Genomic DNA, 26606 nt, shown 5'->3' on the forward strand with positions numbered 1-26606 from the left:
GCCCAGAGCCTGAAGCACACTCTGCAGTTAGTGCACATCACGGGTGTGTGGCCTGGGCCCAGGCACCTCCTGGCTGCATGGGGGGGAGCTGAGGTTGGGGAGCGTCCATGACATCTCAGTGTCAGACTTCACGTCGTCCAAATCTTTAAGGCCTGGAGGTCGTATATATTTGGGGCCTGGGTGTTAATGTCTTTTTGTTTCTTCAGTTTTTTAGATCTCTCTCCATGCTCAAGTTTTTCCTTAATCTAGCTCCATAAAGCAGGAGGAAGGCAGATGTCTTTCTCTCTCATTTTAAAGCTGTGGCTCTAGGCATCAGAAATTGGCATATTTTTTCTTAAAGGACCAGATAGTAAATACTTTAGGTTTGGCAGCTCTATGGTCTCTGCCTCAGCATCTTCTCATGGCCCCAAAGGAGCCATATACCACATGTAACCAAATGGGTGTGGCTGGTTTCCAGTAAAATTGTATTTATAAAAACAGGCAGTGGGCTGGAGGGGCGTAGCTCATGGACCCTTGCCCTCAAGTGGTTACATGGGGATTCAGCTGGTTTCTTGTTCCAGGACCCTGTGCTGCTCATGAGTGATTACCTTCTTGGTCACCGGTTCGCTGACTTTCTGTGGAAGGAGGAAGCCTGCAAGAGTTCCTGAATACTCACTCTATTTACATGTCTTTGCCTTCACAGAAGGCTCCCCCGATGCCCTTCAGAACCCCTGCTACACTGGCAGTCACGGCTGTGACACCAACGCAGCGTGCCGGCCCGGCCCCGCAACACAGTTCTTCTGTGAGTGCTCCATTGGCTTCCGAGGAGATGGGCGGACCTGCCAAGGTACAGCACCGAGTCTGACTTGTTGGGGTTGGAGGTTGGGCTCTGTAAGCCCGAGAGCTGGGTAAGGAGGGGGTGCCTGGGAGCTGCGAAGCCCGGTGGGACAAGTCCTGATGGACACGCTTGTGTGCTGGCGGTGGTGCTAGGGTACTGCCCTTGTCTGTCTCTGATCACACAGGCCCACCAGAAGCAGCAGAGTAGAATTCACAAGGCCATGCTCCACCCACCTTATGAGGGCAGACTCAAATGGAAGCTGAAGTCAGTGCTGCTTATAAGAACACTGATAACTATAGCTATAATTTACCCAGGCGCTGTTTGAGTTAGGTGCTTTGTAAACACCGATCTCATTTCATTCTCCAGCTCTAAAGATGAATTCTTTCATTCTTGTTTTCAGTGATGAAAAAATTGAGACTTATTAAAATGAGCAAGTGACAAAGCAGGATTTGAACTCAAGTCTCTGATGCAATGTCTCTATCATTCTACCTTCTCGTTACACTTATTTTATCATCAGTAATTTAATTTCATAAACTTTTGTGTAGACAGCTTGATATTTACATCCGTGCAAATGTAGTTTAATTTTAATCCACCCACATGGGGATAGAGCCCATACGCCAGGGACGACTACTGCAAGAACTCCAATTGCTTCATCTAGTGCTGCCTGAATCCACAACAGAGCTTGCTCATTAACACAGGGAATGTTAGAAATGTTTCCCTGGTGAATGAGTGCTGTGCAGATACTTGGTTGTCTAGAAGGATAAGGGAGCCCATGGCTGGTACAAATGGGTTAATGCCTCAGCTGCTAATTGAAAGGATGGAAGCTCGAGTCCACCCAGAGGCACCTCGGAAGAGAGTCCTGGTGATCTACTGGAAAAGCAGCCATTGAAAACCCTGTGGCACACAGTTCTACTCTGACACACACGGGGTCGCCATGAGTCAGAATCAACTCGACAGCACCTGGTTAGAAAAATAAGCAACCTTCTCCACCTTTGCACAAATGAAGTGTAAGAATCGAGTGAGCCCAGCAGCCTCATAGCTCTGGGACAGACTTGGGTCTGCAGTCCAACCCCCCAGTTACTGGAAGATCTGCATTGCTGATGTAACTTGAAGGTTAGTAGGTCCTGCTGTCAGGGTATTGCTCTATTTGTTTCAAAGCGAGCCTCTGAAAGTGCCAGAAATAACAGAGAGCAGGGACACAAGCTTACGGGAACAGGTTCTATGATGATCTGGCCTGCTTGCTAAGAACGTGTATGTGTGGCAGAATTCAGCCTGGGGCTTGCCTTCTTTGGGACATGCCAACTGGGAGGGGACATAGTTCCCACTTAGCTCTAATCGTCAGAGTTGCCTAGCCTTTCCCAGAAGACCCTGACAGCTGTGAATGGCTAAATTGGCTTAGGCCAGCTTGAGGCAACATGGCACTACGTGACTAGGGGACCCCCGCTCAGGACTGCCAAGGTGGTGACTGACATCGTTTCTCAAGCAGAAGTACGTACATCCTCAGGGTTTATGCCACCTTGTTTCAACTTCATGTTGTTATTAGCTGCCATTGAGTCGGCCCCTGACTCGTAGCAGCCCCATGCCATTGGACCGTTGTGATCCGTAGGGTTTTCATTAGCAGGTTTTCAGAAGTCAATTGCCAGGCCTTTGTTCCTAGTGCATTTTAGTCTGGAAGCTTCTCTGAAACCTGTTCAGCATTATAGCAACATGCAAGCCTCCCCGACAGATGGTTAGTGGCTGCATATGAGGTGCATTGGCGGGGAGTCAAACTCTGGAAGGTGAGAATTCTATGACAGAACCACTGCTGTCCCTTTCAACTTCAAAGTCAACTGAATATGACCGCAGTATGGAGATACCCCAGCCTGCTGCTGCTGAGCTGTGACCTGTCATTGTGAGAGGGCTTCTCTTCAGAAGACGTGGCCAGCCATGCTTTCTGAAGTCTGTTGCAATCACAGAAAATCCCCGGTCACCCTGCCCCAGGAAGACAGGTGGCCATATGTGGGTCTGCCTTTGTCCTGTGGTTAGTCCTTGCACTGGCATATTAGCACTGTGGAATGTGGGTGTTTTCCCAGTCGGGCTCCTTATTGTTCTGGGTCATTAGAACATGCCTCAAAGTGTTAATGCACTGAGACAATAGGCTTTTCATAGGAAATTGCATTAAGCAGATCACTTCATGTATTATTTTGATGTGGGAAGTGCCATAGAGGAGGAGAGCCCATCCTGTCTACAAGGATGAGCCTTCGTAATACAGTGTGTGTATAACATTGATGTAATGACATGTGACATCCCAGACACCGCTGGTCTGGGTGAGACATTAGAGAGTGAGTCTCCAGTCACGAAAATAGTTACAGTTGAATCCCAGAGCTCAGGATGGCCTCCCTGTATTTCTCAATTTGGAGTCATTAGAGAGAGTGTTGGTTAATCTCTTATGGAGTGTTTTTTGATTACACTCAAGGTGTTTAACAAACTAATAATGAGACTCTTTTCCTTAAAGAGTCTGCCCTTTGATAAAAGAGACAAACTGGAGAAACTTAAACAGTTGTTGAAAATGTGGGAAAAGTAGTCACTCCGAAAAAAGACAAAAAGGAAGTGGTAATTCTTTTAAATAATATTTTATTGTGTTTTCAGTGAAGGGGAAGTAGTAATTTTAAGAACAATCCAGGATTTTCTGAGTCAGAGAGTGATTTATGTGACAAGGAAATCTCTTTGCAGAGAAGAGGTTGACCAGATATTGAATAATAGTTATAATAATTTTCAAGCAGAGACTGTGCTATTTTATGAGAGATAACAAAAACCTGTTGTCGTTGAGTCGATTCTGATTCATAGCGACTCTATAGGACAGAGTAGAACTGCCCCATAGGGCTTTCAAGGCTGTAGTCTTTATGGAAGCAGACTGCCACTTCTTTTTCCTGTGGAGCGGTTGGTGGGTTTGAACTGCCAATCTTTTGGTTACCAGCCAAGTTCTTAACCACTGTGCAACCAGGGCTCCTTTATTTACAGAAGGAAGGATTTGAATTAGACATTAGGAAAAACTTCCAAACTGCAAGGACCATGAGATATTAGCAGAGACATTGGTAGGGTCTTGTCTCTAAACAAAAGGTGTCTTCCAGCCTGGTGTACATGTGTAGACCTGCACAGGGGTGCAGGTTGGGCTAGGGACCACCCTGCCTGCACCTCATGGACCCTGAGACCCTATTTGCCATTGGCTTTCCAGGTAGAGCATGAGGGAAGAGTGTGCTCCTAATCACTAAAAAAAAACTTTTTCAAAACACATAGCTTCCCTCTCCATAATAGAGAGACTAGAGCTTGAAAAACTTCCCCTGGTGATTTGGCTTTGTCCCCTTGATTGAAAACTGCTGCTGTGTGCTGTTATACTTTGGCAGTCATGTCTGAGTCAGGGAACCCTGCAGTCTGTACATGGTATCCAAAGCATCTGTGCAGGGAATGTCCTCTGAGATTTGTGGTGTGAGAGACAGCGGAAGCCAGAACGGGCTCTTTCTCCCATGTTGTCAGAGCAGCAGCTGGTAGATTGGAGCACCGCAGTCCACACTTGATGAACGTCTCCCTCCAGCTCCAACTGCTTTGGGAGAAACTCTGTTCTGGAATCTTTCAGCTGTGCCTCTTGTCTAGATCTTGGGTCTTAAACATTTCACAGAAACACACGTTTCAGTATACTTTCAAAAAGCTGAATACCATTTGGTTTGGGGTTTTGCCTCTGTAAAGGGCAAATTATGGGCCTGATGAGGCAAAAATGTTTGTTCTGTACGATGTTGTTCCAATAAGCATTTGTTTCTCCAGTAAAGGGACTGGCTAGGCTGATCATCTAAGGGGGTACATAGAGCTTTATCTCCCAAATGTGAAAGCTTCACAAAAAGCATGGTGTGGTATGGTGAGGAGGGGAGTTGTGTAGTCTCAGCTGTTGTGAAATCTTCCTCACATATCTCAGGGTTTTAGAAATTCCAGAAGTAACTGTGTACACTCTGAGCATGAGCTTGGCATGGGAGGGACCTCATGTAATGTGTTCATTTTAACCCATTAGTGAACAGGTAATCCCAGGGTAATGACAGGCTAGCTCAGTTTCTTGGCTCGGCCAACAAGCCTTGCTGTAGTCGGTAACCATAGACTGGCTCCCAAAGCCTAGCGGCCATCAGAGAGATGTGTTCCCAGAATCGGCCACATCCGTCACCACGGCTGGTAGTGTAGGGTGAATCCCAATAATTATAATAATAACTATGTTTCTTGAGCATACTAGGTACTCTTCTGTCCTACGTTCATTGTCTGTGATCCTATAATACTCAAGATAAGTATTATTATTCATATTTACCAATGGGGAAACTGAGGCTGAGTAGTGAAGTAACTTGCCCAAGATTACATAGGTACCAAACCAGTTACTGTTGGGTCAATTCCAACTCATGGCAACCCCATGTATGTCGGAGTAGAACTGTGCTCCATAGGATTTTCAAGTGCTGTCTTTTTGGAAGTAGATCACCAGGCCTCTCTTTTGATGCACTTCTGGGTAGGCTCAAACCTCCAACCTTAGCAGTTTAGCTGCTAATCATATGCACCACCCAGGGACTCCCGCATAGCTACAGAGACTCCCATAAGACAGTAGAAGTACACGTTGCTAGTGGAACTGGCCACAGTGACAGAGCGCTAAGCCAGCCATAGGCAGTGCTGGACATTTGCTTTATATAATATGATTATGTAAAGACAATAACCATTAGAGGGGGAGGAAAAGATCACACAGCTAGTGACTGACGGAGGCATGGTTTGAACCTAGGCATGTAGAACTCCAAATCTATCTTTTTTGCTCTGCATTATCCCGTGGTCGATGGCTATAGTATTGTCATATGAAAGGATATCACCCTACTAGATCGTTCACAATATTTTGAGTTAATGGATTTCCTTTTAGTCCAGTAAGCTCTAGACAGCATTAAAAATTACACAATTTGGTTTTAAATCGTTCAACTTTGTAACTGTAATTGGAGAAAGGTAATATTTCCCGCAATAAACCAAAACCAAACCCAACCAGTTGCCGTTGAGTCGATTCTGACTCATGGTGACCCCATGTATGCAGAGAACTGCTTCATAGGGTTTTCAAGGCTGTGGCCTTTCAGAAGTAGATTGCCAGGCCTTTCTTCTGAGACGCCTCTAGGTGGGTTTGAACTGCCGACAATTTGGTTAGTAGCTGAATGCTTCACCATTTGTGCCACCGAGGGACTCCTTTTCTAACAATGTTATTGTTAGTTGCCATGGTGATTCCAATTCATGGTGACCCTATAGGACAGGGTAGAACTGCCCCACGGTGTTTCCAAGGCTGTAATCTTTACAGAAGCAGACCGCCAAGTCCTTCTCCCATGGAGTGGCTTGTGGGTTTGAACCAGCGACCCTTCAGTTAGCAGCCGAGTGCTTAACCACTGCACAACCAGGGCTCCTAAATAAAAATAAACCTGTTACCGTCGGGTCAATTCTGACTCATAGCAACACTATAGAACAGACTAGAATTGCCCCATAGGATTTCCAAGGAGCAACTGGTGGATTTGAACTGCCGACTTTTTGGTTAGCAGCCGAGCTCTTAACCACTGTGCCACCAGAGCTCCAAGTAACAATACCAAAAACCAAAACCCGCTGCCGTCAAGTCAATTCTGACTTATAGCAACCCTCTAGAACAGAGTAGAACTGCCCCATTGGGTTTCCACGGAGCACCTGGTGGATTTGAATTGCCAACCTTTTAGTTAGCAGCCGAACTCTTAACTGCTATGCCACCAGCGTTTCCCCAAATAGTAGTAGTCATATTTAAATATGCTCTCCAGTTTAGGAACCTTCTTCAAAGTCCGGATACTTGTCTTTCCATCCTTCTCACATGTGTTTGCTGATCTGATGTTCATGGCTCTTGTTGTGGGCCGCAGGCTCCTCACCTAGCTTGGGAGACATGGAGGTGGGTAGCAGAGCACACACATATTTAGGAAGAAGGCCTTGGGAGCTCTCTTTCAACAAAGTTATGCACAGAAAAAAAAAAATCTTAGCATACTTTTGGAACATAGGAAATTTTGTTTTAAAATTGATCTCTTCTCAGAGATAATTTGCTTTCCACTTTATTATATTCAGTGAAGTCTGAATATGTTTAAAAAAGCCTGCTTTTTTTTTTTTTTAACTTGCTGCAGATATCGATGAGTGTTCTGAGCAGCCCTTGGTGTGTGGAAGACACGCAATCTGCAATAATCACCCCGGAACCTTCCGCTGCGAGTGTGAGGAGGGCTACCGGTTTTCTGACGAGGGAACGTGTGTGGGTAAGTTGCCTAGATAACTTTTCAAAATGTTTATTCATATGGTATGTATTAATTCCTGTCTAAATGGTACTCTCCCAGGTAATTCAGCAGATTGAGATAAACGTACCAGTTCTGCCCTTGGGGAGGGCTGTTTACAAAGAGGAATCAGACTTAACTTCTGTCCTCCAAGTAGATGGAAAGTTAAAGGAACAAGCAATGTTACTACCTACACGAAGACTACCGTCACCCCACCTGTTCCGTTTTAACAGGCTTGCAAACATTTGCCTTACATTCATTTCTTCTAAAACTCTTTTTAATTATTTTCATTATACCTTTAATAGCTATTAAAACAATAAGGCTTATTTCTCCTTATAATTAGCGGCCTTGGGATTCATACTGAGAGGACTGGAGGAAGCCTCCTTTTTCTTGTTCACATTAATTGCTTCATATGTTCGATTTTTTTTTTAAACCTTCAATGTTGCAGCTAGAATTCTTTCTAGCACAGCCTTCTATACAATTAAGTACTCAGTAGGTGGAATTTTGTTAATGTTAGTAACTTAAGGCAAAGCGTTGTATTTGACGCATCTCCAGGTGCTATATATCCAGGTGCTGGCACCCAGCGTTTATTGTGATAGACACTTGTGTCATTACCTGCCTTGGACTGAATTCTACCTCATTTACAACTAAAACTCCATTTGGAGGCGTTCTATGTATGGACTTTATTTTTCAAGCTGTGGGGAGTACCTTAACTTCTTAGCCTTATTGAGGTAAATTGATGCTGTTAATTAAGCTAACTATGCTTTTGGTTGATGATGATGGTGATGATGGCGGTTGGTGGTGGTGCCCCAACCACAAGAGCCAGATTGTTTCAAGTTTTTCTTCTTTTTCCTACTGCTGCACATGGATCTGTTGGCTCCAAGAATTTTAAGTTCAAAGATTCTTGGAGATTTCCAGGTCTGGAGGACAGTGCGTGGACGGGACATCTGAGCTCAGCATTTCTTCCCAATTTAAATCAGATTCCTCTTTTACAATATCCGTGAGCCATCCCTTTATCCCTTCCTCACTGTTTACTCAACCGTAGCATGCTTTCTCTTTGCTCTGTCTTGAAGCTCAAGTGAAGCCACCAAGGTCACGGGATGAGGTGGTTTCTGGAGGGCTGGAGGGAACAGGCAGTTCTCATATTTTGAGTGTGACCCAAACATCTGCGAGCTGAGGGAGGCCAGTCGCCTTTTCACAGAGTTGAGATTTCAGATTTCAGTAAAGAGCATCTACTTGTGTGTGTTCAGCCTGACTTCCTTCTCTGCCTTTTGAGAGTTGGAGATTCAGACGTGGATGTCCCATGGCAGTGCTCCACTAGCATTGCATTTCGGTTCAACCTTGGGTGGTGGGTGCTGTGCCCCTTGAGTGGTGAGGTGGAGTCACTGAGACTCGTCTTGGGTCAGGTGTGTGAGGCAGGCTGTCCTCAGAATGGGTTGCTGGCCTGGGAGGGTCAGAGTGGTGTGCAAGACAGGTAGTGTGGGAAAGTCCACTCCAGACATTTGACTGGGGGAAGACACTTAACCCCTCAGGGCCTCAGTTCTTCATCTGGAAAATGGGATGATTGGGCTGGGTCATTTATTTTTCAGTTATGATGTCCCATGGAACCCTTGAATGTGCCTCTGGGGGCTACAAAGGAAAATACAGGGCAGCCAATGGGCAGGCTCTTGTCCTTTAGCCCCTACTTCCAGCCTTGCATTTTCTTGTATATCAAATTCTGAATAAGATTTTGAAAAAAATAGGTTCCATTGCTCAAAAACAAGTGTGGAAACCACTGGATGATCATTAAGCTCCTCTCAGGTCTAGCATCATGCAGTTTCCTGATCCTTCTGCTGCCTGTTGACCCCATGCCATTTCATCCCACTCAGCTCTTCCCCATTTAATAGACTCCTTTCAGATGTACTGTACAGAGAGATGGTTAACTGTGAAACCAAGTCTGCCTAAATGCATTCAGACAAGTAACTCTGGCTCTGCCACTCGTCAGTCTTACCTCTCCTGGAATTCCTTGTTAAGATAGTATCCTACTTTGGAAGTCTAGACTAGGAAGGTTTTCCTCTGAGTCAGAGAAGGAAGGATGAGGAAAGAATCCCAACAGTTTATGAAGCTGGCTCTGTCCCCAGCCAACTGCAAGGAACTCTGCTTGAGCCCTGGTGGGCTCGGAGCTCATGCTGGGCATGTGGGCTTGTCAGGGGTAGTTATCTGTCTACCTGGATTGTTATTCCATTACCAAGGAGGCTTCTATACTTGGTATTTTCCATAAACCTGCGGCATTCTCTTTTCCACTGGAGGCAAACTTTTACAATTAATTGGAACATGCAAAATACGTTGGCATGAAGGAAAGATGGGCTTCAGCTTGCCTGAAAGTCACCTTTGTGTGAAGACATAGATGGCCCCTCTGAGTGGACACAGCCCTGAGATGGATTTCCCTTGGTTTGTCCTTCTTCCTTTTGCATCTCCATCCTTTCCCATGTCGCCTCATTCTGCTATTCCCAGCCCACTATTTGACCTGCCTCCACGTGTATCTCTCTGACCACTGTGATAGCTCTGGGTCTGATTGCCCTGGGATAGGGTACATTCTTTTTCTAGGATTCTCTTTAGGAATGAAGAAAGTAGAAAAGTTAAACCCAACTTACAGTCTTTTTATTTCCCATTTTGAAGCGAATTTTCTCTACTTTCTAAGCCTTTCCTCCTGCATTCCATCCATGCAGAAGAAAAAAAAATTTTTTTTTTTTTAATCCATCCATGCAGCTTCCATTAATTGAATAGGTGGGGCCAGAAGTTGTGCCTCACTGCTTAGTATGCTGGAAGTCATTCCTGTTTGACAGAGGAGGGACATGGGGCTCCCGGAAGTTTTATGGTTTTCCCAAGGCTATGTGGCTGACACAGTGTACCTGGTGTAAACCCGGGGCTGGTCCCCAAAGGCCCACAGTCTTTCCACCACACCCTGTCACTGCCATGGAGAAGTTATCTTTCTTCTTCTTAGTGGGAAGTGGGTGATTTTGGCTTAGACATTCATAGTGAGTATTCTACCTGTAAAAAGTGGAAAAGGCTGGGAGACACCTTTCCAAAGGCTCAATTACTTCAAACTCTGTACTAATACAGTTGCCATAGGGAGTGTGTACATCTGCAGATGTTCCAAATCCACGTCCAGAGTGAAGGGGAGTTGGATCCTGGGGACCTGTTATGGGACTGGGTATGGAGAATGGCCTGAGACAGAGCCCGGGGGTCTGAGATTGGAAGCCAGGCTGAAAAGCCAACCACAGTGTTAGTCTACAAAAATAGCAAGAGTCAGAATCCAGGTGGGAGGACACAAAATGAAAGCCATTGGGCCAGACCAGTGGTGAGCAGGGCTGAAGCCTGGGAATCTGGGGGCAGGGCACAGTCCTTGTTTAGAGAGCCTAGTGGACTAAACCATTGGTGTGGTGGGAGCTCGCTGGGCCTGCTCACAGGAATTTCTCTCACACTGCATCGTATGTGGACCTTTTTTTCTGAAGCTGTTGCAGACCAGCGCCCCATCAACTACTGTACAAGTGGCCTCCACGACTGTGATATACCCCAGCGGGCCCAGTGCATCTACACTGGAGGCTCCTCCTACAGCTGCTCTTGTTTGCCAGGCTTCTCCGGGGATGGCCGGGCCTGTCAAGGTGGGTGCTCACGCTAATCCTCCCTGTACCAAAAAACGGGCCTGGAAAGTCCCCCATGTGGTAACTCTCCTATATTCCTTACCTGCTCACTACCAGATAATCCTCACTCTATTGGGTGAATGGGCTGCGTTCTATCTCTCTCTCTTTTAGTCTGAACTATGCACTTTCTTTTGGAGCCTGTTCTCAATCGTGAAGACAGTTGGCCTCCCCTACTGCTTTGTTGTATGTGACTTGTTCAGGCAGCAGTTAGACACTTGTTCGCTGCTAGGAACTGAGGATGCTGTTTGTTTTTCTTTAAAATACAAACAGTCCTTACATGCATGGAGCTTGAAGTCCAGCCTTTTATTTCTTTTATTTACTAAGATATATATTAACTATATATCTTATATATATATTTATATATATATATATATATAGTCATTCAATTGGCCTGCTCTAATCTGCTCTTCTAAAAAAACAAAGTCCATTACTGAGTAAGTGACTGCAGAGAACCTTCCAGATCTGGGATCAACTCAACATTGGCCATCTGGCTACTCTTAAAGCAAATTTTAATTTTAGGTAGGATAACCTGTGAACACAATTCTCCAGGCCTCTTGATTTGCAGAATGACTTAATATTATACAATAGAGTGGGAACAATGGGATTTAGTGATAGAATTCTCGCCTTCCATGCTAGAGAACTGGGTTCAATTCCCATCCAGTGTACCTCATGCACAGCCTCCACCTGTCTGTCAGTGGAGGCTTGCGTGTTGCTGTGATGCTGAACAGGTTTCAGTGGGGCTTCCAGACTAAGATGGACCAGGAAGAAAGGCCTGGTGATCTACTTCTGAAAATCAGCCAACAAAAACCCTATAGATCACAATGGCCTGATCCCTAACTGATCATGGGAAGGGCATAGGACCATGAAACATTTCATTACACTGTTCGTGGGGTCACCGTGAGCCAGGGGCTACTCCATGGCGGTTACGAACAACAGTAATATAATAGAGTATTTCTGAAAAGTACAAACTTTTCTAAGATTATACTTTCTCAGGTAGTTTCTCTTCATTATTAAATATGTGAATTTTCTCTCATCTGAAGTTTTTCCATCATGCGCAGACACCACAGGGATCATTTTATAAGTCAGGGGAATCCTCTCTTTTTCCTTTTGCAAATTTGATTTTTCATGAAAAACTTAATCATTGAAGCGAAGCACATTTGTAAGCTCAATAGAGAGAAATTGGGGATTAGTGCCTTGATAATTGATGTTTCAAACCTCTTGCCATCGAATCAATTCTGACTCATAACGAATCTACAGGACAGGGTAGAACTGCCCCACTGGGTTTCCAAGGAGTGGCTGGTGGATTCGAACTGCCAACCTTTTAGTTAGCAGCTGAGCTCTTAACCGCTATGCCGCCAGGGCTCCATTTGATGTTTAGTGAGTTCTGAGTCACCATTCCCAGATCAGAAACAGGTTCCCATAGAGCTGGGCAAGTGACTTAAATTGTTCTGTTAACTGTGAATTTCAGAAGAAACCTCACTGTCCCTGGGCCTGGTTGCTGTTTTGCAGATGTGAATGAGTGCCAGCCGAGCAGATGTCACCCTGATGCCTTCTGCTACAACACTCCAGGCTCCTTCACGTGCCAGTGCAAGCCTGGTTACCAGGGAGATGGCTTCCGTTGCATGCCTGGGGGTAAGGTCAGGGGAGGCTTGCAGTTGGTAACCCATTGCCATGTCCATAAGTATTGAGTGCATGGCCCTGGGAGGGGAGGGGAGGTGGGAACATGGGAGCTCCGTGGAAGGTTCTAAGAGTTGTCAAGGCAGGCAACCAGAACACAGGCTGCAGCACAGTGCCCCACAGGCTGTGCACTGTACAACTCCAGAGGGAGCCCTTCACATGGGCATCACTGTGCTGGCAGCCTGGCATCTGGTCATCCTGGAGGGGCTGTGTCTTGAGCAAGCAGTTCTGGGTAAGCAGTGGTTCCTGAGAGTTATGGAGAATACACTTGGGTGGGGCATGAGTGTGAAAGGCCACTGGTGACTGAAGACCCCACAGAATTCTCTATATTATTTGCTATACCTGACCTGATTTATGCAACTTGTAAAGTTGTCTACTGATCAGAGACTTGAGTGATAGCTCTTAGACCAGAAGGATTATGATAGCCCTTAGGCAGTCTCTGGAATGAGTCCAGGTACATAGGAGGCACTCAGTAAATGCTGTTGAATGAATGGATATAAATAGCTGCCATTTATGCAGAAGCCGCAATGTGCTGGGGGACTTACATATGCTATTTCATGTAACGCTCATCATAGTCTTTTTAAGGTAAGTGCTATTACTATCTCCATTTACACAGGAGGATGCTGAAAACTTAAAGGGTAAAAGCCTGGTCAAGGTCCCACAGGTAGTAAATGCTAGAATGAAGATTCAGGCCTAGGTCTGTTAAATAGACCCCAAACGTGTATTCTTTCCTCTACACTGCACCGTATCCCGACACGACCCTAGGAATATATTGACACCTTGGGCTAGAGTTAGCCAATAGAGCCATGTAGTTTTAATCACTGCTCCCGTTGTTGGCCAGATATATTCATGCCATTATAAATGTTATCAGTAAGAGATAAATGTAAATTATCATTTTGTCACTTTTTCGAAATAGTTAATAACTGTTAAGTGTCTGTCCCCTTCAGTAACCTGAGTGCCCTGAGGACTGGGTGCATATGCATTTTATTTTTATGTCCCCAGTACCCAGAAGAGTATGTGACACATGGTGGGGTTGACAGCTATTTATAGCTGTTGAAGAAGTAAATGAACCAATTTTCATGCCTTCCTGAAGTGTATCAAAGTATTTATCTACATTTTCGCCAGGATTGGGTATTACCAGTTTTTTTTTTTCAAGGGTAGTTACTGGTCTAAAAGGAGAAAAATAATCAGATTGAAATTTGAATTTTGTGGTATAATTACATGCTGCTGGTGTAAACTGGAAAACCTGGCGGCGTAGTGGTTAAGAGCTATGGCTGTTAACCAAAAGCTTGGCAGTTTGAATCCACCAGGCGCTCCTTGGAAACCCTATGGGGCAGTTCTGCTCTGTCCTATAGGGTTGCAATGAGTTGGAATCGACTTGAAGGCAATGGGTTTGGTTTTTTTTTGTTTTGAGACCAAAAGTTATTTTCTTCAGTTTAGGTCAGGGGTCAGCAAACCACAGTCTGCAGGCCAAGTCTGGCCCAGCACCTGTTTTTGTGCAGTTTTATTGGAACACAGCCATGCTTATTCACAGGCCTACAAAGTCTAAAATATTTACTATCTGGCCCTTTTCAGAAAAAGTTTCCCAACCCCTGAGTTAGATGAGCCCCAGCAGGCCCACCTTTTGTTCATGAAATTATGGGTAAAAACTGGCTCCGCCCATAGGTATCTGGCAGGCAGGTTATGTAGAGAAAAACACATTGGCTGCAACGGTGGGTTCAAGCACAGCAAGGATTCTGAGGATGGCGCAGGACCTGGCAGTGCTTTGTTCTGTTGTACGTAGGGTCGCTATGAGCCAGAACCGACTCAACGTCACCTAACAACAAAACAATGATAATTCGAGTCAAGACATTCCAGCAGCTATTAAAAATGACTAAAGTTCATTATTTCCTTTGGCTTGTTTCACATCTCCAGTTCAAAAAGAAGCAGCTGTTTCATTTTTTTTTATTTTTTATGTTTTTAACCTGACTTCTCACCCCCTCTTTTTGGCTCTGTTTACTAAACAGAAAGAGGCCAGGCCTGTAGGCTAGGATGTAATGATGGGGCAGAAATAAAAGCAATCATAGCTACTTGCCAGGGTTGTTTATGTATTTAATCCTGTTCTCTTAAAAAATTCCAAACTTAGTTATATGCCCAGGGGAGAACGTGCACTAGAAGTGTGTAACAATGTTCATTAAGTACTGTTGGTAAGAAAAAAAAATCTGAATGGCCATCCACAGGAGGAATGGACAAATGGCTTTAGATCCATTCATACACTGAAATAATGTACAGCGGTTAAAATGAATGAGGTGGAGTTAATGGGAAATCTCAAAAACACAATGTTGAGCAACAAAAAGTTATGAAAGGCATATGCAGTATGAGGCCATTTCTAAAAAAGTTTAAATCTGTATGAGAATAAACCTACCTATGTGTGTACAGGCAGGCTTATTCTCATAGCTATGTATGTACAGGAGCCCTGGTGGTCGACAGTTGGAATCCACCAGCCACTCTTTGGAAACCCAGTGGGGCAGTTCTACTCTGGCCTATAGGGCTGCTATGAGTCAGAATCGACTCCATGGCAGTAAGTTTTGGGTTTTATGTAGAGAGAGAGAAGAAAACTATAAAATATGTGCATGGGGATAAGAAAAATTCAAGGATAGAGATCGCTTCCATAGTGGGAGAGAGGGAGCTGGGGTTGGGGAAGGTTACACAAGGGGCTTGTATTTCTCATGTTTTACTTTTTAGCTGCAATCTGAATATAGAAGTTTTTTCATATTTTTCTAATTTTGCACAACTAAAATATTAAACATTACAGAGAGAAAAATAATTTGTAATGTCATCAGCAATCCTATTTCCAACCGTAGTGAAGCACAGGGTCAAACAGCAAGCACTATTTGGAACCTACTGTATACAGACAGAAAGAGTTTAGAAAACAAAACTAGACTTGCTTTGAAGGTGAGTCAGTTAAGGTCATGGCAGCTGCAGCATCACCCCATGATGGGTAAAACAGAAAAAAATGATGCTCCGCCCCCACACACACACTCCTCCCCACAACCCACATATGGATTGTGAAATCAGTTTAATGGATCACCATTATCATTTTCTTTTAAATGGAATGAGATAGGAAACAATAGCCAAGAAAATATCAGAGTGCGTCATATGTGGTAAGAATAAGTATTGTTTCATGAAGCAATACTTGCATATGAGCTTGTATGTGTGCATGGGGAAGTGCATATTTGTGTATGTGCAAGTGTGTACACTTGTGTGTTCTGGGTTTCCAAATAAATGCACTTCTTTCTGTGGGTCATAGTCAGAAAGTTTGAAAGCCACTATATTAGTTATCTGCTGTTGCCTAACAGATTATCCAGAATTTAGCAACTCCTTTCACAGTTTCTGTGGGTCAGGAATTCAGGAGTGGCTTAGCTGTCAAGATGTCGGCCGTGGCTGTGATCTTCTCTACAGTTCACTGGGGCTGAAGGACTTACATGATTCTTAGCAGGCCCCAGTTCCACACAGATACTGAACTGAGTATCTCAGTTTCTGGATCTGCCTAAGTATCTTCATGATGGAAGCCACAGTCTTTTATAACCTAATTTTGGAAGTGACATACTGTCACTTCACCCGTATACTCTTAGTCACAGATCAACCCTTTCATAATGCTAGAAGGAAGTACAGCAGTTTGTGAATACCAGGATGTAGGGATCATTGGCGGCCATCTTGGAGACTGGTTACCACAGCCACTCATCTTGCCTGGGCAACTTCTGAGGCAGTGTAATTGGCTAGATTTTTGTAGTTTAGGATATTAGAGGATCAAAGAGGGATATTAAAAGTCCTGGGCTAGAGATGTAAAATCTCATCCTCAGCGGCAAATACCAAGCCAGTGAATGTTTGATCACTTCTTTTTACCCTTGGCACCAGTTACACTTACCAGCGCACAGTAACTAGTTGTGCACTGTATACCTTTAGAGAGAAGAAGGATAATTAAAGACTTCAGAAAGTAGAGCTGCAAGGAGAGAGGAAAACATTTAGGATGATATTACTCAAGGGAAAGAAAATTAAAGACCAATTTAGCGTGTTATACTTTTTGTTTGTTATGCTTCTGTTGTTCATGTTTTATTTCAAGCACACTCAATGTGAGAAAACTTGAATTTTCTACACAGAGCTGAAAGGGGTCTAGAAATTCTCTAAGTTATCTACTTTGTTTATAAGTAAGGAACACGAGGCCTGAATAATTTCCTAGTTTACAAAAAGGTTTCTTGAACTCTATATAAAAGAATTTTCCATAGCAGTCTTTCCTCAAAATTGAGTAACATACAAACCAAAAAACGAAACCCAGTGCCGTCGAGTCGATTCCGACTCATAGCGACCCTATGAGACAGGGTAGAACTGCCCCGTAGGGTTTCCAAGGAGTGCCCGGCGGATTTGAACTGCTGACCCTTTGGTCAGCAGCCGTAGCACTTAACCACCACGCCACCAGGGTTTCCGAGTAACATATAAACCCTTTTAAAAAGAAAAACAGTCTTAAGGCCTCCAGTGTTGGCTTGGATTATTTTCTTCACTATAGATAAAACTAGTTGTCAACTTCTTACATAGCTATGAAATCAAAACAAATTTATAAGTTAAATAAAAGTTACAAATCATAAGATTTCAGCCAACATTAATGTTTTTATCTGAGATGAAATTGCCCTTCCTGTATTGTCTCCTCTATCCTGCATATTTACCGTTTCTGTCTCTAATGGGTAATTCTTGATGTGGCAAGGTGTGCTAGGCTCACAGTGTGTATTTCCTGCCTCAGAACTGACACTAGCCATTTCTCCAAGAAGCCCTGGTTTCTTTTGTGGGAAATGGTATAGCAGGGCCACAGTCTAAGTACTAGGGATGCTCGCACAGAGCTAGGACTGCCTTATGAGTTTATATTGATATTTCCAATTCAAACACAGGGTTTTCCTTTAACTTCTTCTAGATTAAATCCCTGTCTCCTTTCTTCACTCCCCAAATCCTGGTTGTCAGAGGCACAGGAAATAAGAAATAGACTATACCTTGATTACTCATTTATCCCACACTACACAGACAACAGTCTCAGAATGACAATACTAACACTGCCACCACCAATGTAGTTTCTGAAAATAGTTAAAAAACATTTTGTATTTGCTCTCCACACCCTCCCCTCTGACACACAGGGGTCACCATAAGTGGGAGTTGACTCTGAAAACTGTGTTTGTTTGTTTATAGTTATACTCTTATCTGCACTGACTGACCATGTAACCATGTCATCTATATTCTCTCTCATTTAATCCTTATTTAGTCTTAGTTCAAGCTCCCTGGGTGGTGCAGACAGTTTTGCACCGGACCCCTAACCTAAAGATTGGCGGTTCAAACCCACCCCGTAGTGCCATAGAAGAAAAACCTGGTGATCTGCTTCTGTGAGGATTTCAGCCAAGAAAGCTCTACGGAGTTCAGTTTTACTAACACATGGAGCTGCTGTGAGTCAGAATCAACTTGACAGTAATGGGCTTGGGTTTCTAGTTTTTTGTTTTAGTTTATTTCAACAAGTAACTGTATATTTAATGCTTCTTAGCAGTCCTTGGAAACCTCGGTAGTGTAGTGGTTAAGAGCCACAGCTGCTAACCAAAAGGTCGGCAATTCGAATCCACTAGGCAGTCCTTGGAAACTGTATGGGGCAGTTCTACTCTGTCTGTAGGGTCACTATGAGTTGGAATCGACTCGACGTCAATGGGTTTGGTTTGGTTTGGTTTTTTTGGTAGCATTCCTTATGTCAATGTCTCTGTAGTTACTTGATTGTTAGAAACTTGTTCTCTAGTAGATTTCTCAGGAAGGGCTCATAGAAACAGTATTTCTTGGTGTACATTTTCTTTTCTTGAATATCTTGAGTATTCTTATGCTGTAAAACATAGTGGTCAAACATTCTAATGATAACCTGAAGGTAATTCCTCCCTTTTTACTTAGACGCCCAAAGAATTTTGTTTTTACTCTTAAAAGTCTAATAATTTTTCTAGACTATTTTTGTTTTAAAACACTTTCTTCATTTCTACCTTCTAATTCTCTTAAAGCGTAACCTGTTATGTTTATTCACTTTTGTGTTCCTTCTAGTTTACTCTTCATTTCTGAAGTGATTTTTTTTCTTTTATTTTTACTGTTCCTTGAATTCTGTCATTTCATTTCTGAGGGTTTTTGCTTTTTTTTTATTTTATTTTATTTTATTTTATTTTATTTTATTTTATGCTTTAGGTGAAAGTTTACAGAGCAAATTAGTTTCTCATTAAATAATTAATATATATATTGTTTCATGACATTGGTTATCAACGCTGCAGCGTCTCAACACTCTCCCCTTCTCAACCTTGGGTTCCCCATTTCCATTTGTCCAGCTTTCCTGTCCCCTCCTGCCTTCTTGTCCTTGCCCCTGGGCTGCTGTGCCCATTTAGTCTCATATACATGGTTGAACTACGTGTGTTATTGTTTGTTTTATAGGCCTGTCTAATCTTCGGCTGAAGGGTGAACCTCAGGAATGACTTCAGTACTGAGTTAAAAGGGTGTCGGGGGCCATAGTCTTGGGTTTTCTTCAGTCTCTCAGACCAGTACCTCTGGTCTTTTTTTTATGGTTTTGAATTTTGTCCTATATTTTTCTCCTGCTCTACCTGGGACCCTCTATTGTGATCCCTTTCAGAGCAGTGGGTGGTGGTAGCTGGGCACCATCTAGTTGTGCTGGGCTCAGTCTGGTAGAGGGTATGTTAGTTTTGGTCCATTAGTCCTTTGGACTAACCTTTCCCTTGTGTCTCTGGTTTTCTTCATTCTCCCTTGCTCCAGACGGGGTGGGACCAGTGGACATACCTTGGATGGCTGCTTCCAAGCTTTTAAGACCCCAGATACTACTCACCAAAGTAGGATGTAGAACCTTTTCTTTATAAATTATGCCAATTGAGCTAGATGGCGCCCGAGACCATGGTCCCTAACCGTCAGCCCACTAACTCAGTTCCTCAGGGAGTTTGGATATGTTTATGAAGCTTCTATGGCTTTGTTTTGGTCAAGTTGTGCTGACTTCCCCAGTATTGTGTGTACTGTCTTACCCTTCACCAAAGTTACCACTTATCTATTGTCTAGTTAGTGTTTTTCCCTCCCCACCCCTTCCCTCTCTCGTGACCGTCAAAGATTGTTTCTGTGTGTAAGCCTTTTCATGAATTTTTATAATACAGTATTTGTCCTTTTGTAATTGACTTACTTCACTCAGCATAATGCCCTCCAGATTCATCTATGTTGGAAGATGTTCCATAGATTCATCATTGTTCTTTATCCTTTTATAGTATTCTGTTGTGTGTATGCACCATAGTCTGTTTATCCATTCATCTGTCGATGGGCGCTTAGGTTGTTTCCATATTTTGGCTATTGTGAATAATGCTGCAGTGAACATGGGTGTCCATATGTTTATTCATGTGATGGCTCTTATTTCTCTAGGATACATTCCTAGGAGTAGGATTGTTGGATCATATGGTATTTCTATTTCTAGCTTTTTAAGGAAGCGCTATATTGTTTTCCAAAATGGTTATACCATTTTGGATCCCCACCAGCAGTGCATAGCAGTTCCAATCTCCCTGCAAACTCACCAGCCATTTGTTATTTTCTGTTTTTTTTTTTTTTTTTGATTCATGCCAGTAATGTTGGGGTGAGATGATATCTCGTTGTAGTTTTGATTTGTATTCCTCTTTTTTTTAATGACTAGTAATCACAAACATTTCCTCATGTGTCTTTTAGCCCGCCGAATGTCTTCTTTGGTGAAGTGTCTGTTGATATCCTTTGCCCATTTTTTAATTGGATTATTTGCCTTTTTGTTGTAGAGGTGCTGGATTTTCCTATAGATTTTAGAGATCATTTCCGAGTTTTTTGAATTCTGATTTATTTTGTTCTTTCATGTCTTAGATCATTTTCTTAATGTCTTTTTGTTTATTTTGAAATAGAAGGTTACAGTCTTATCTGTTCTATTAGCATGTCTTAAAGGCAAGCTTTCATTGCCTGTAGAGTTATTATTCTACTCCTTGTTCTCTTTCTTATATTAATTTTGTATGGCATTTGACCTCCATATTTTTCTGTTGCTCATTTTTATATGAATTTAGTTTTCCAGAAATTTTAGAAGGAGAATCAATTCAGAGAGGTTTTCTAACTTCAGAGAGTTCTTCTTTGTTCTTTTGTCAAAGTGTTTAAATATTTTTCAACTTGCTTTTGAGAGTTTTGGCTCTGTTCCCCTTCTTCTTTCCTTGTCTCTGTTATCCCCATCCTGCTTAATTTTTATTTCACTTCCAGCAGTTTTTCCTCAGTGCGGGGTCTTTCCACGGAGATCAGTTCTGAGAATTCACTGGGGCTAGACTCTTTCAAAGGAGCCCTGGTTGCACAGTGGTTAAAGTACTCAGCTGCTAACCAACAGGTCAGTGGTTTGAACCCACCAGCTGCCCCAGGGGAGAAAGATGTGGCAATATGCTTCCATAAAGATTTTCAGCTTTGTTTGGGAACCCTGTGGAGCAGTTCTACTCTGTCCCATAGGGTTCTATGAGTTAGAATCGACTCGATGGGATGAATCTGGTTTTTTGATTAGACTCTTTGAAAAGTCCCTGTGTGGTGCAGATGGTTAACATGCTTAGCTGCTAACCAAAAGGTTGGAGGTTCAAATTCACCCAGAGGTACTTCAGAAGAAAGGCTTGGTCATCTGCTTTTGAAAAGTCAGCCTTGAAAAGCCTATGGAGCACAGTTCTACTCTGACACATGTGGGGTCACCATGAGTCAGAGTTGACTCCATGACAACTTCTTTTTTTTTTTTTTAAGACTCTTCCAGCCCTTCATACGTTGCCTCTGACCCCTTGCACTCACCTACTATTGAAGTAAGGAGAAACCCTCCCAGTTTCAACTGCTGTTCTCAAACTGCCCTGCTGTGCTTTCTAGCAAGTACCCATCAGTGATTCAAGAACTGTTAGATGCCCTGTTGCTTCCCTCTGCATTCTCCCACAAAGACATGAATACAGGTGACTCTTGAGGCCATCAGTGGTATGTTCTCACCTGCTTCTGCTTTGGGGTTCATGGGATGACCTTGTCACTGCACATCATTGTAAATGTCACCCATGGTTTTTGGGTTTGCTCTCTAACTACTCTTCCTATAAGTAGATTCTAAAACTAGGCTGCCACTGCTGTTGCCATCTTCTCAGAGTCTCCATCCTCTCTTGAACTACTGTAGTTCAGCTTTTGCTCCTACCACCCCAGTGAAAGGCAGCAGTGATCCTCAGTTTATTAGATCTCAGGCCTCACCTTTCTTAGCAGCACTTGGCACAATTTATCTCACCTTCCTTCCTGAAACATGTTCATCATTTGGTGTCCGGCGTACTACCCTTCTTGGTTTTGTTTTTTGACATCACCGGCCACATCTTTTTTAGTCTCCTTTGGTGCATCCTCCTCTCTGGTCTTTTCCAGCAATGAAGCTCCATGGAGGAGACATCTGAGCAGCTGTACAGCATCATGTAGCGGGGTGACCACAGGTCGCAGAGCCAGAGACAGCTGAGTTCATGTTCTGGCTCCACCATTTTCTACCAGTGGTATGATTAGCTCCATTTAATGGGTGAGGATACTGGGGTTTAGAGAAACTAGCTCACTCTTCCAGGGCACCCAGGCTAACTAAAAACTAGTAACATAAAAAAAACAGTCTCCATCGAGTTGATGCTGATTTATTTTTTCTTTTATATCTGTGTCAGAGTAGAACTGCTTGACAGGGTTTTCAGTGCCTGACTTTTCAAAAGTAGAGTACCAGGCTCTTCTCCCAAGGTGCCTCTGGGTAGACTCAAACTTCTAACTTTTCAGTTAGAACTGCACGTTAACGGTTTGTACCACCCAGGACTCCAACTAATAGCACACAAAAAAAAAATTATTATTATTTTTTTTCCAGGATCAATTGTTAAATGTTTCTTGTGTGCCTGCCCCTGTGCTCTGCACTTGAAAAGTAATGCCTCTCCTCTGGAGGAGTTTGCATTATAAATGGGCAGGAAAAGGGAACACTTGAGACAACTAGTGAATCAATGAATGGTAACTAGGGCTAGGAGGAGAGATCCAGGTAGGTGACAGAAGTTAGGAAAAATGGAAGGAGGGGGAGGATTTGTGTTAGACCTTGAAGGGTGGTTAGGATTTGAATGGGAGGTGGTTGGGCGGTAGGGTGAGGTCAGGCTGTGGAGGATCTAAAAACCAGGCCCTCCAGAGGCTTCAGAACATCCATGGTAGTCCTCTTGACAACAGCCTCCCTCTCTTATAGCTCTCACATGGCCTCATTTCCAAATCAGTTGACAAGACAACTGCATCTGTTCTTTTTTTTTTGGAAGTCCTCTCCAACCTAAATCCCAGGCTGTGTCCTGTCAACAATTCTCACCAGTACCTTGAATTTCTTGGCCTCTTCTCCTTCCTCCACCCACAGTCAGAAAACCTCCAGCCTTAAGTCAGTTTGCTAAAACACACAGGCTGCTGGGCTAAGCCATGGGCTGCACATATTAGGGACACCACAGGTTTACCACCCACAGCATCAGCTGAGCCCTCACCTCACCCACTGCCAGATTAGGTGCTCTTTCTCTCTCTTTCCATAGGTCCGTCTACTGTCAACCCCTTCACATGCTGCGTGATAACGGTCAGAGTCTTCGTCTTTCCCATTAGACTGTGTACTCTAAGGATTCTCCAATTTAGCTCTATTTCCTAGTGCTTACAGGGTGCCTGGCTCATAGCTGATGGTCGTTGGCTGCCTCTGACTCATGGCTGTCCCATGCATGATGGAATGGAAATGCTGTCCGGTCCTGTACTATCCCCGTGATCACGGACTTGGTCCTGCACCCTCCCTGTTGTGATCCATGGGTTTTCATCAGTTGATTTTCAGAAGTAGATCACCGGGCCTTTCTTCCTAGTCTGTCTTAGTCTGAAAGCTCCACTGAAACCTGTTCAGCATCACAGCAACATGCAAGCCCCCACTGACAGATGGGTGTTGTCTGTGCATGAGGTCCGTTAGCCGGGTCTCCCACGTGGAAGGAACAACAATCCTGCCACTGAACCACTATTGCCCCCATAGCTTATGGCAGGTTTAGTAAATGCTTATAACACAAATAAATAATCCAAGGGTCCACGGGGTTCTTGAACTGAGAAAGATAATGAGCACAGTGATTTAAAAGTCAGTCCTATACTACAAGGGTTAGGGAAGAGGCTGGGAGCAGGGAACCGGGAGACAAGGATGAGTAAAAAACTCAAAGATGCCATTTCCCATGATGGCAAAAGAGGTGACATGTAGGCTAGAAGTCGACTTTCTATTCTTGGTGTTTTATGACCTGCTTTCTCCTCTCCATTTGCCTCTTCTAATTGGGAGTGCCTTTCTCTCCCCCAGGATCTTTCTTCCACCCAGGTGCTGTAAGGAATAGTGGGCACGTGTGTGGAAGGGACTCTGTGGAGAGTTAAACAGAGAGATTTTCATTATTATTACCATGATTTCTGGTCTTGTTATTAGTAGGCCGCTAGTAAACACAAGGGAAACCTTACGGCATAGTGGCTAAGAGCTACGGCTGCTAACTAAAAGGTCAACAGTTCAAATCCACCAGGCACTCCAGGAGGCAGTTCTACTCTGTCCTTTAGGGTCGCCATGAGTCGGAATCAACTCGACTGTAGTGGGTTTGGTTTTTGTTTTTTTAGTAACAGGAGAATAAATAGCACTTCTGGTTGACATTGTCTCCTTCACTTGTAAATTCCCATTCTTGGAAGTTTGGCAGTCTCGGACTAGCAAGTGTCCATTTGGGAGCTAATGAGATGAGGCAACGTGAGCCGAAAAAGTCTCGGCCTGAGCAGAGAGCAGGCATCGTTCACCAAACCCATGTCCCCATGTCGCGAGACATGTGTACTTGGGAGGGCATGCTCTGTCGGCATTGCCACCAGAAGCAGCCGACCCCTGCTGAGAACATGGGGTCCATGCAGGTTGGGGCAGCCCTGCCCCGACAAATTCCATTCTAAGTAGCCCTGGAGGTTCTTCCATTGCTTTATGTCGTCTCTTCCTAGAGAGACTTGACGTCTCTTGAGTACCTCCCCACCCTCGATTCTGCTGAGTATTATCAGAAGCTACAAGAATCATTTATTTAACACAGAGAAAGATATTTATTCAGGCAAGGGAATGGAGTACAAATTGAAATATTAACCATGTGCTTCTCGCTTCTTCCTTTGTTTCATTTTCCTCTCATTCCCTTTGTCCCCACCTCCAAAAAAGTCACCCCAAGTTCCCTGACACTCCTCAGATAAATATCGAGTCTTGCGTGCTTCCTTGCCTGAGCAGATCAGACAAGATGAGTAAGAAGAATCTTGTGTAAATTATCATTTTATCAAATGAAAACAAGCTCAGAAAGGCTTTATTACCCTCCCCCCACCCCATTCACCAGGCCCTTAGTGGAAAATTCTCTGTGGGGGGGCTGTGACCCTCTGCAGGGGGCTCCAGCTGTAGCCCCTGGGCTGCTCCCTCATGCCTGCTGGCCAAGCCACCCCAGGAAATTTGATGATATCACAGCTTACCATAAACACACTTGAAATTCCATTTCCTGAGTCAGAATTGAGGTCACCCCTCCTCCTTTTTATAAGTACAAGATACAGCACTTAAAATTTACACTATAAACTCTAGATTACTTGAGATTTTGTATATTGGCCAGATACCACATTAAGACAAAACCGTTGGCCACACGAAATGGAAAAACCACTATTTCTTTAAAAGTTTAGTTGACAGGACACAGAACACTGGTCCTTTTTTTTAGCTAGAAAAACGGCTCTGTATACAAATGTTTGTGGCAGAAAAAAGAGTCTGTGAGGCTTTGTCATTTGAGTGTGTTAAGCTAACATATGTATATCATTGTTGACATGACATGTTTAATGTGTGTGTGTGTGTCGTCTGGGCACTGGGGACATGGGTGGCAGAGATCCGAGGCACAGATGGACAGGTGCAGGAGGAAGAACCCAAAGACCCAGGCTCTGGTTTGAGCTGTACCACTTACTAGTTCTGTCACCTAAGGTGACATCCGTAACTCTGAGCTTCAGTTTTCTCATTTGGTCTAGAAAGCATACTTGCTTGCCTCCTAGGATTATAGTGAGAATTAAATAAAATATGTATGTGTGGGAGGTTCAAGTCCACCCAGAGGCACCTCGGAAGAAAGGTCCAGCAAACTGCTTCCAAAATATTAACCTTTGAAAACCTTGTGGAGCACAGTTCTATGTGGATACACATGCTATGAATCAACTCAGACAATGGCAACTGTTTGTTGTTGTTTTTTGTATTTTTGAAGTTTTTTTGTTCATTTGTCTTATATACGTGAATGGGGACAGCCTATGTGGAAAGTCTAAAACCCCCTACAAATGTAAAATAGTAAGGAAGTAAACAAGTTTTATGTCCAAGAGTAAACAAAACCCAACATTTTTGTTTTCAGCCAGATGGCTTTTTCATATCTTTGTTTGGCTCTTCCCACATCAAATATATATATTTTTTATGTTGGCCTTTGGGACAAAAGAAAAAACATACATAGTTTTCCCTTGCCAGGTTCAACAAATGCTTTTCTGGCATGCTCACTGCTTCTAATAAAGGGATCAGCCTCATTAGGGAGGCAAATATGAGAGCTGATAGCACAGACAAAAGGTACTTTAAACATTCATCAGCGACACACGCACTGAAAGTCACCGTGTCTGCCCTGCACAGATACAGTCAGAAATGAACACTGGCGTGCAGACCTTAAAGTCCCCTCTGTGTGCGCTGTCACATACCCCCTACTCCTCAAATAATACTGTGAGGTTAGTTACTGCAACCATCCCTGTTCTACAGCCAAGGGTGGTACAACTTAGTCAGCATTGTTGACATTACCAGGTAACCCCAGAAGTGGTGGAACTGAGAATGAAAGCATTTTCAGGCTCAAAATTCTCTGAAATATGTAACACACACACATACATATAGTTGTTGTCAGTTGCCATCAAGTTAGCCCCAACTCATTGTAACCCCACATATTACAGAATTAAACATTGCCTGGTCCTGCGCCATCTTCATGATCGTTGGTATGCTGAGTCCATTGTTTCGGCCACCATGTCAGATCATCTCATTGACGGATTCCC

The 26606-nt window shown here is 43.6% G+C and overlaps 1 protein-coding gene across 1 annotated transcript in view; it reads left to right on the forward strand.

Moving 5' to 3' along the window:
- NID1 (nidogen 1) overlaps positions 1 to 26606 on the forward strand; it is a 91169-nt gene that overhangs the window by 42972 nt on the left and 21591 nt on the right. Inside the window, exons 9-12 of the mRNA XM_049868676.1 lie at positions 683 to 826; positions 6982 to 7107; positions 10617 to 10766; positions 12315 to 12437. Of these exons, the coding sequence (XP_049724633.1) occupies positions 683 to 826; positions 6982 to 7107; positions 10617 to 10766; positions 12315 to 12437 (543 nt within the window). The remainder of the gene's footprint in view (positions 1 to 682; positions 827 to 6981; positions 7108 to 10616; positions 10767 to 12314; positions 12438 to 26606) is intronic.

Source organism: Elephas maximus, chromosome 24, assembly GCF_024166365.1.
Source record: "Elephas maximus indicus isolate mEleMax1 chromosome 24, mEleMax1 primary haplotype, whole genome shotgun sequence".
Lineage (NCBI taxonomy): Eukaryota > Metazoa > Chordata > Mammalia > Proboscidea > Elephantidae > Elephas > Elephas maximus.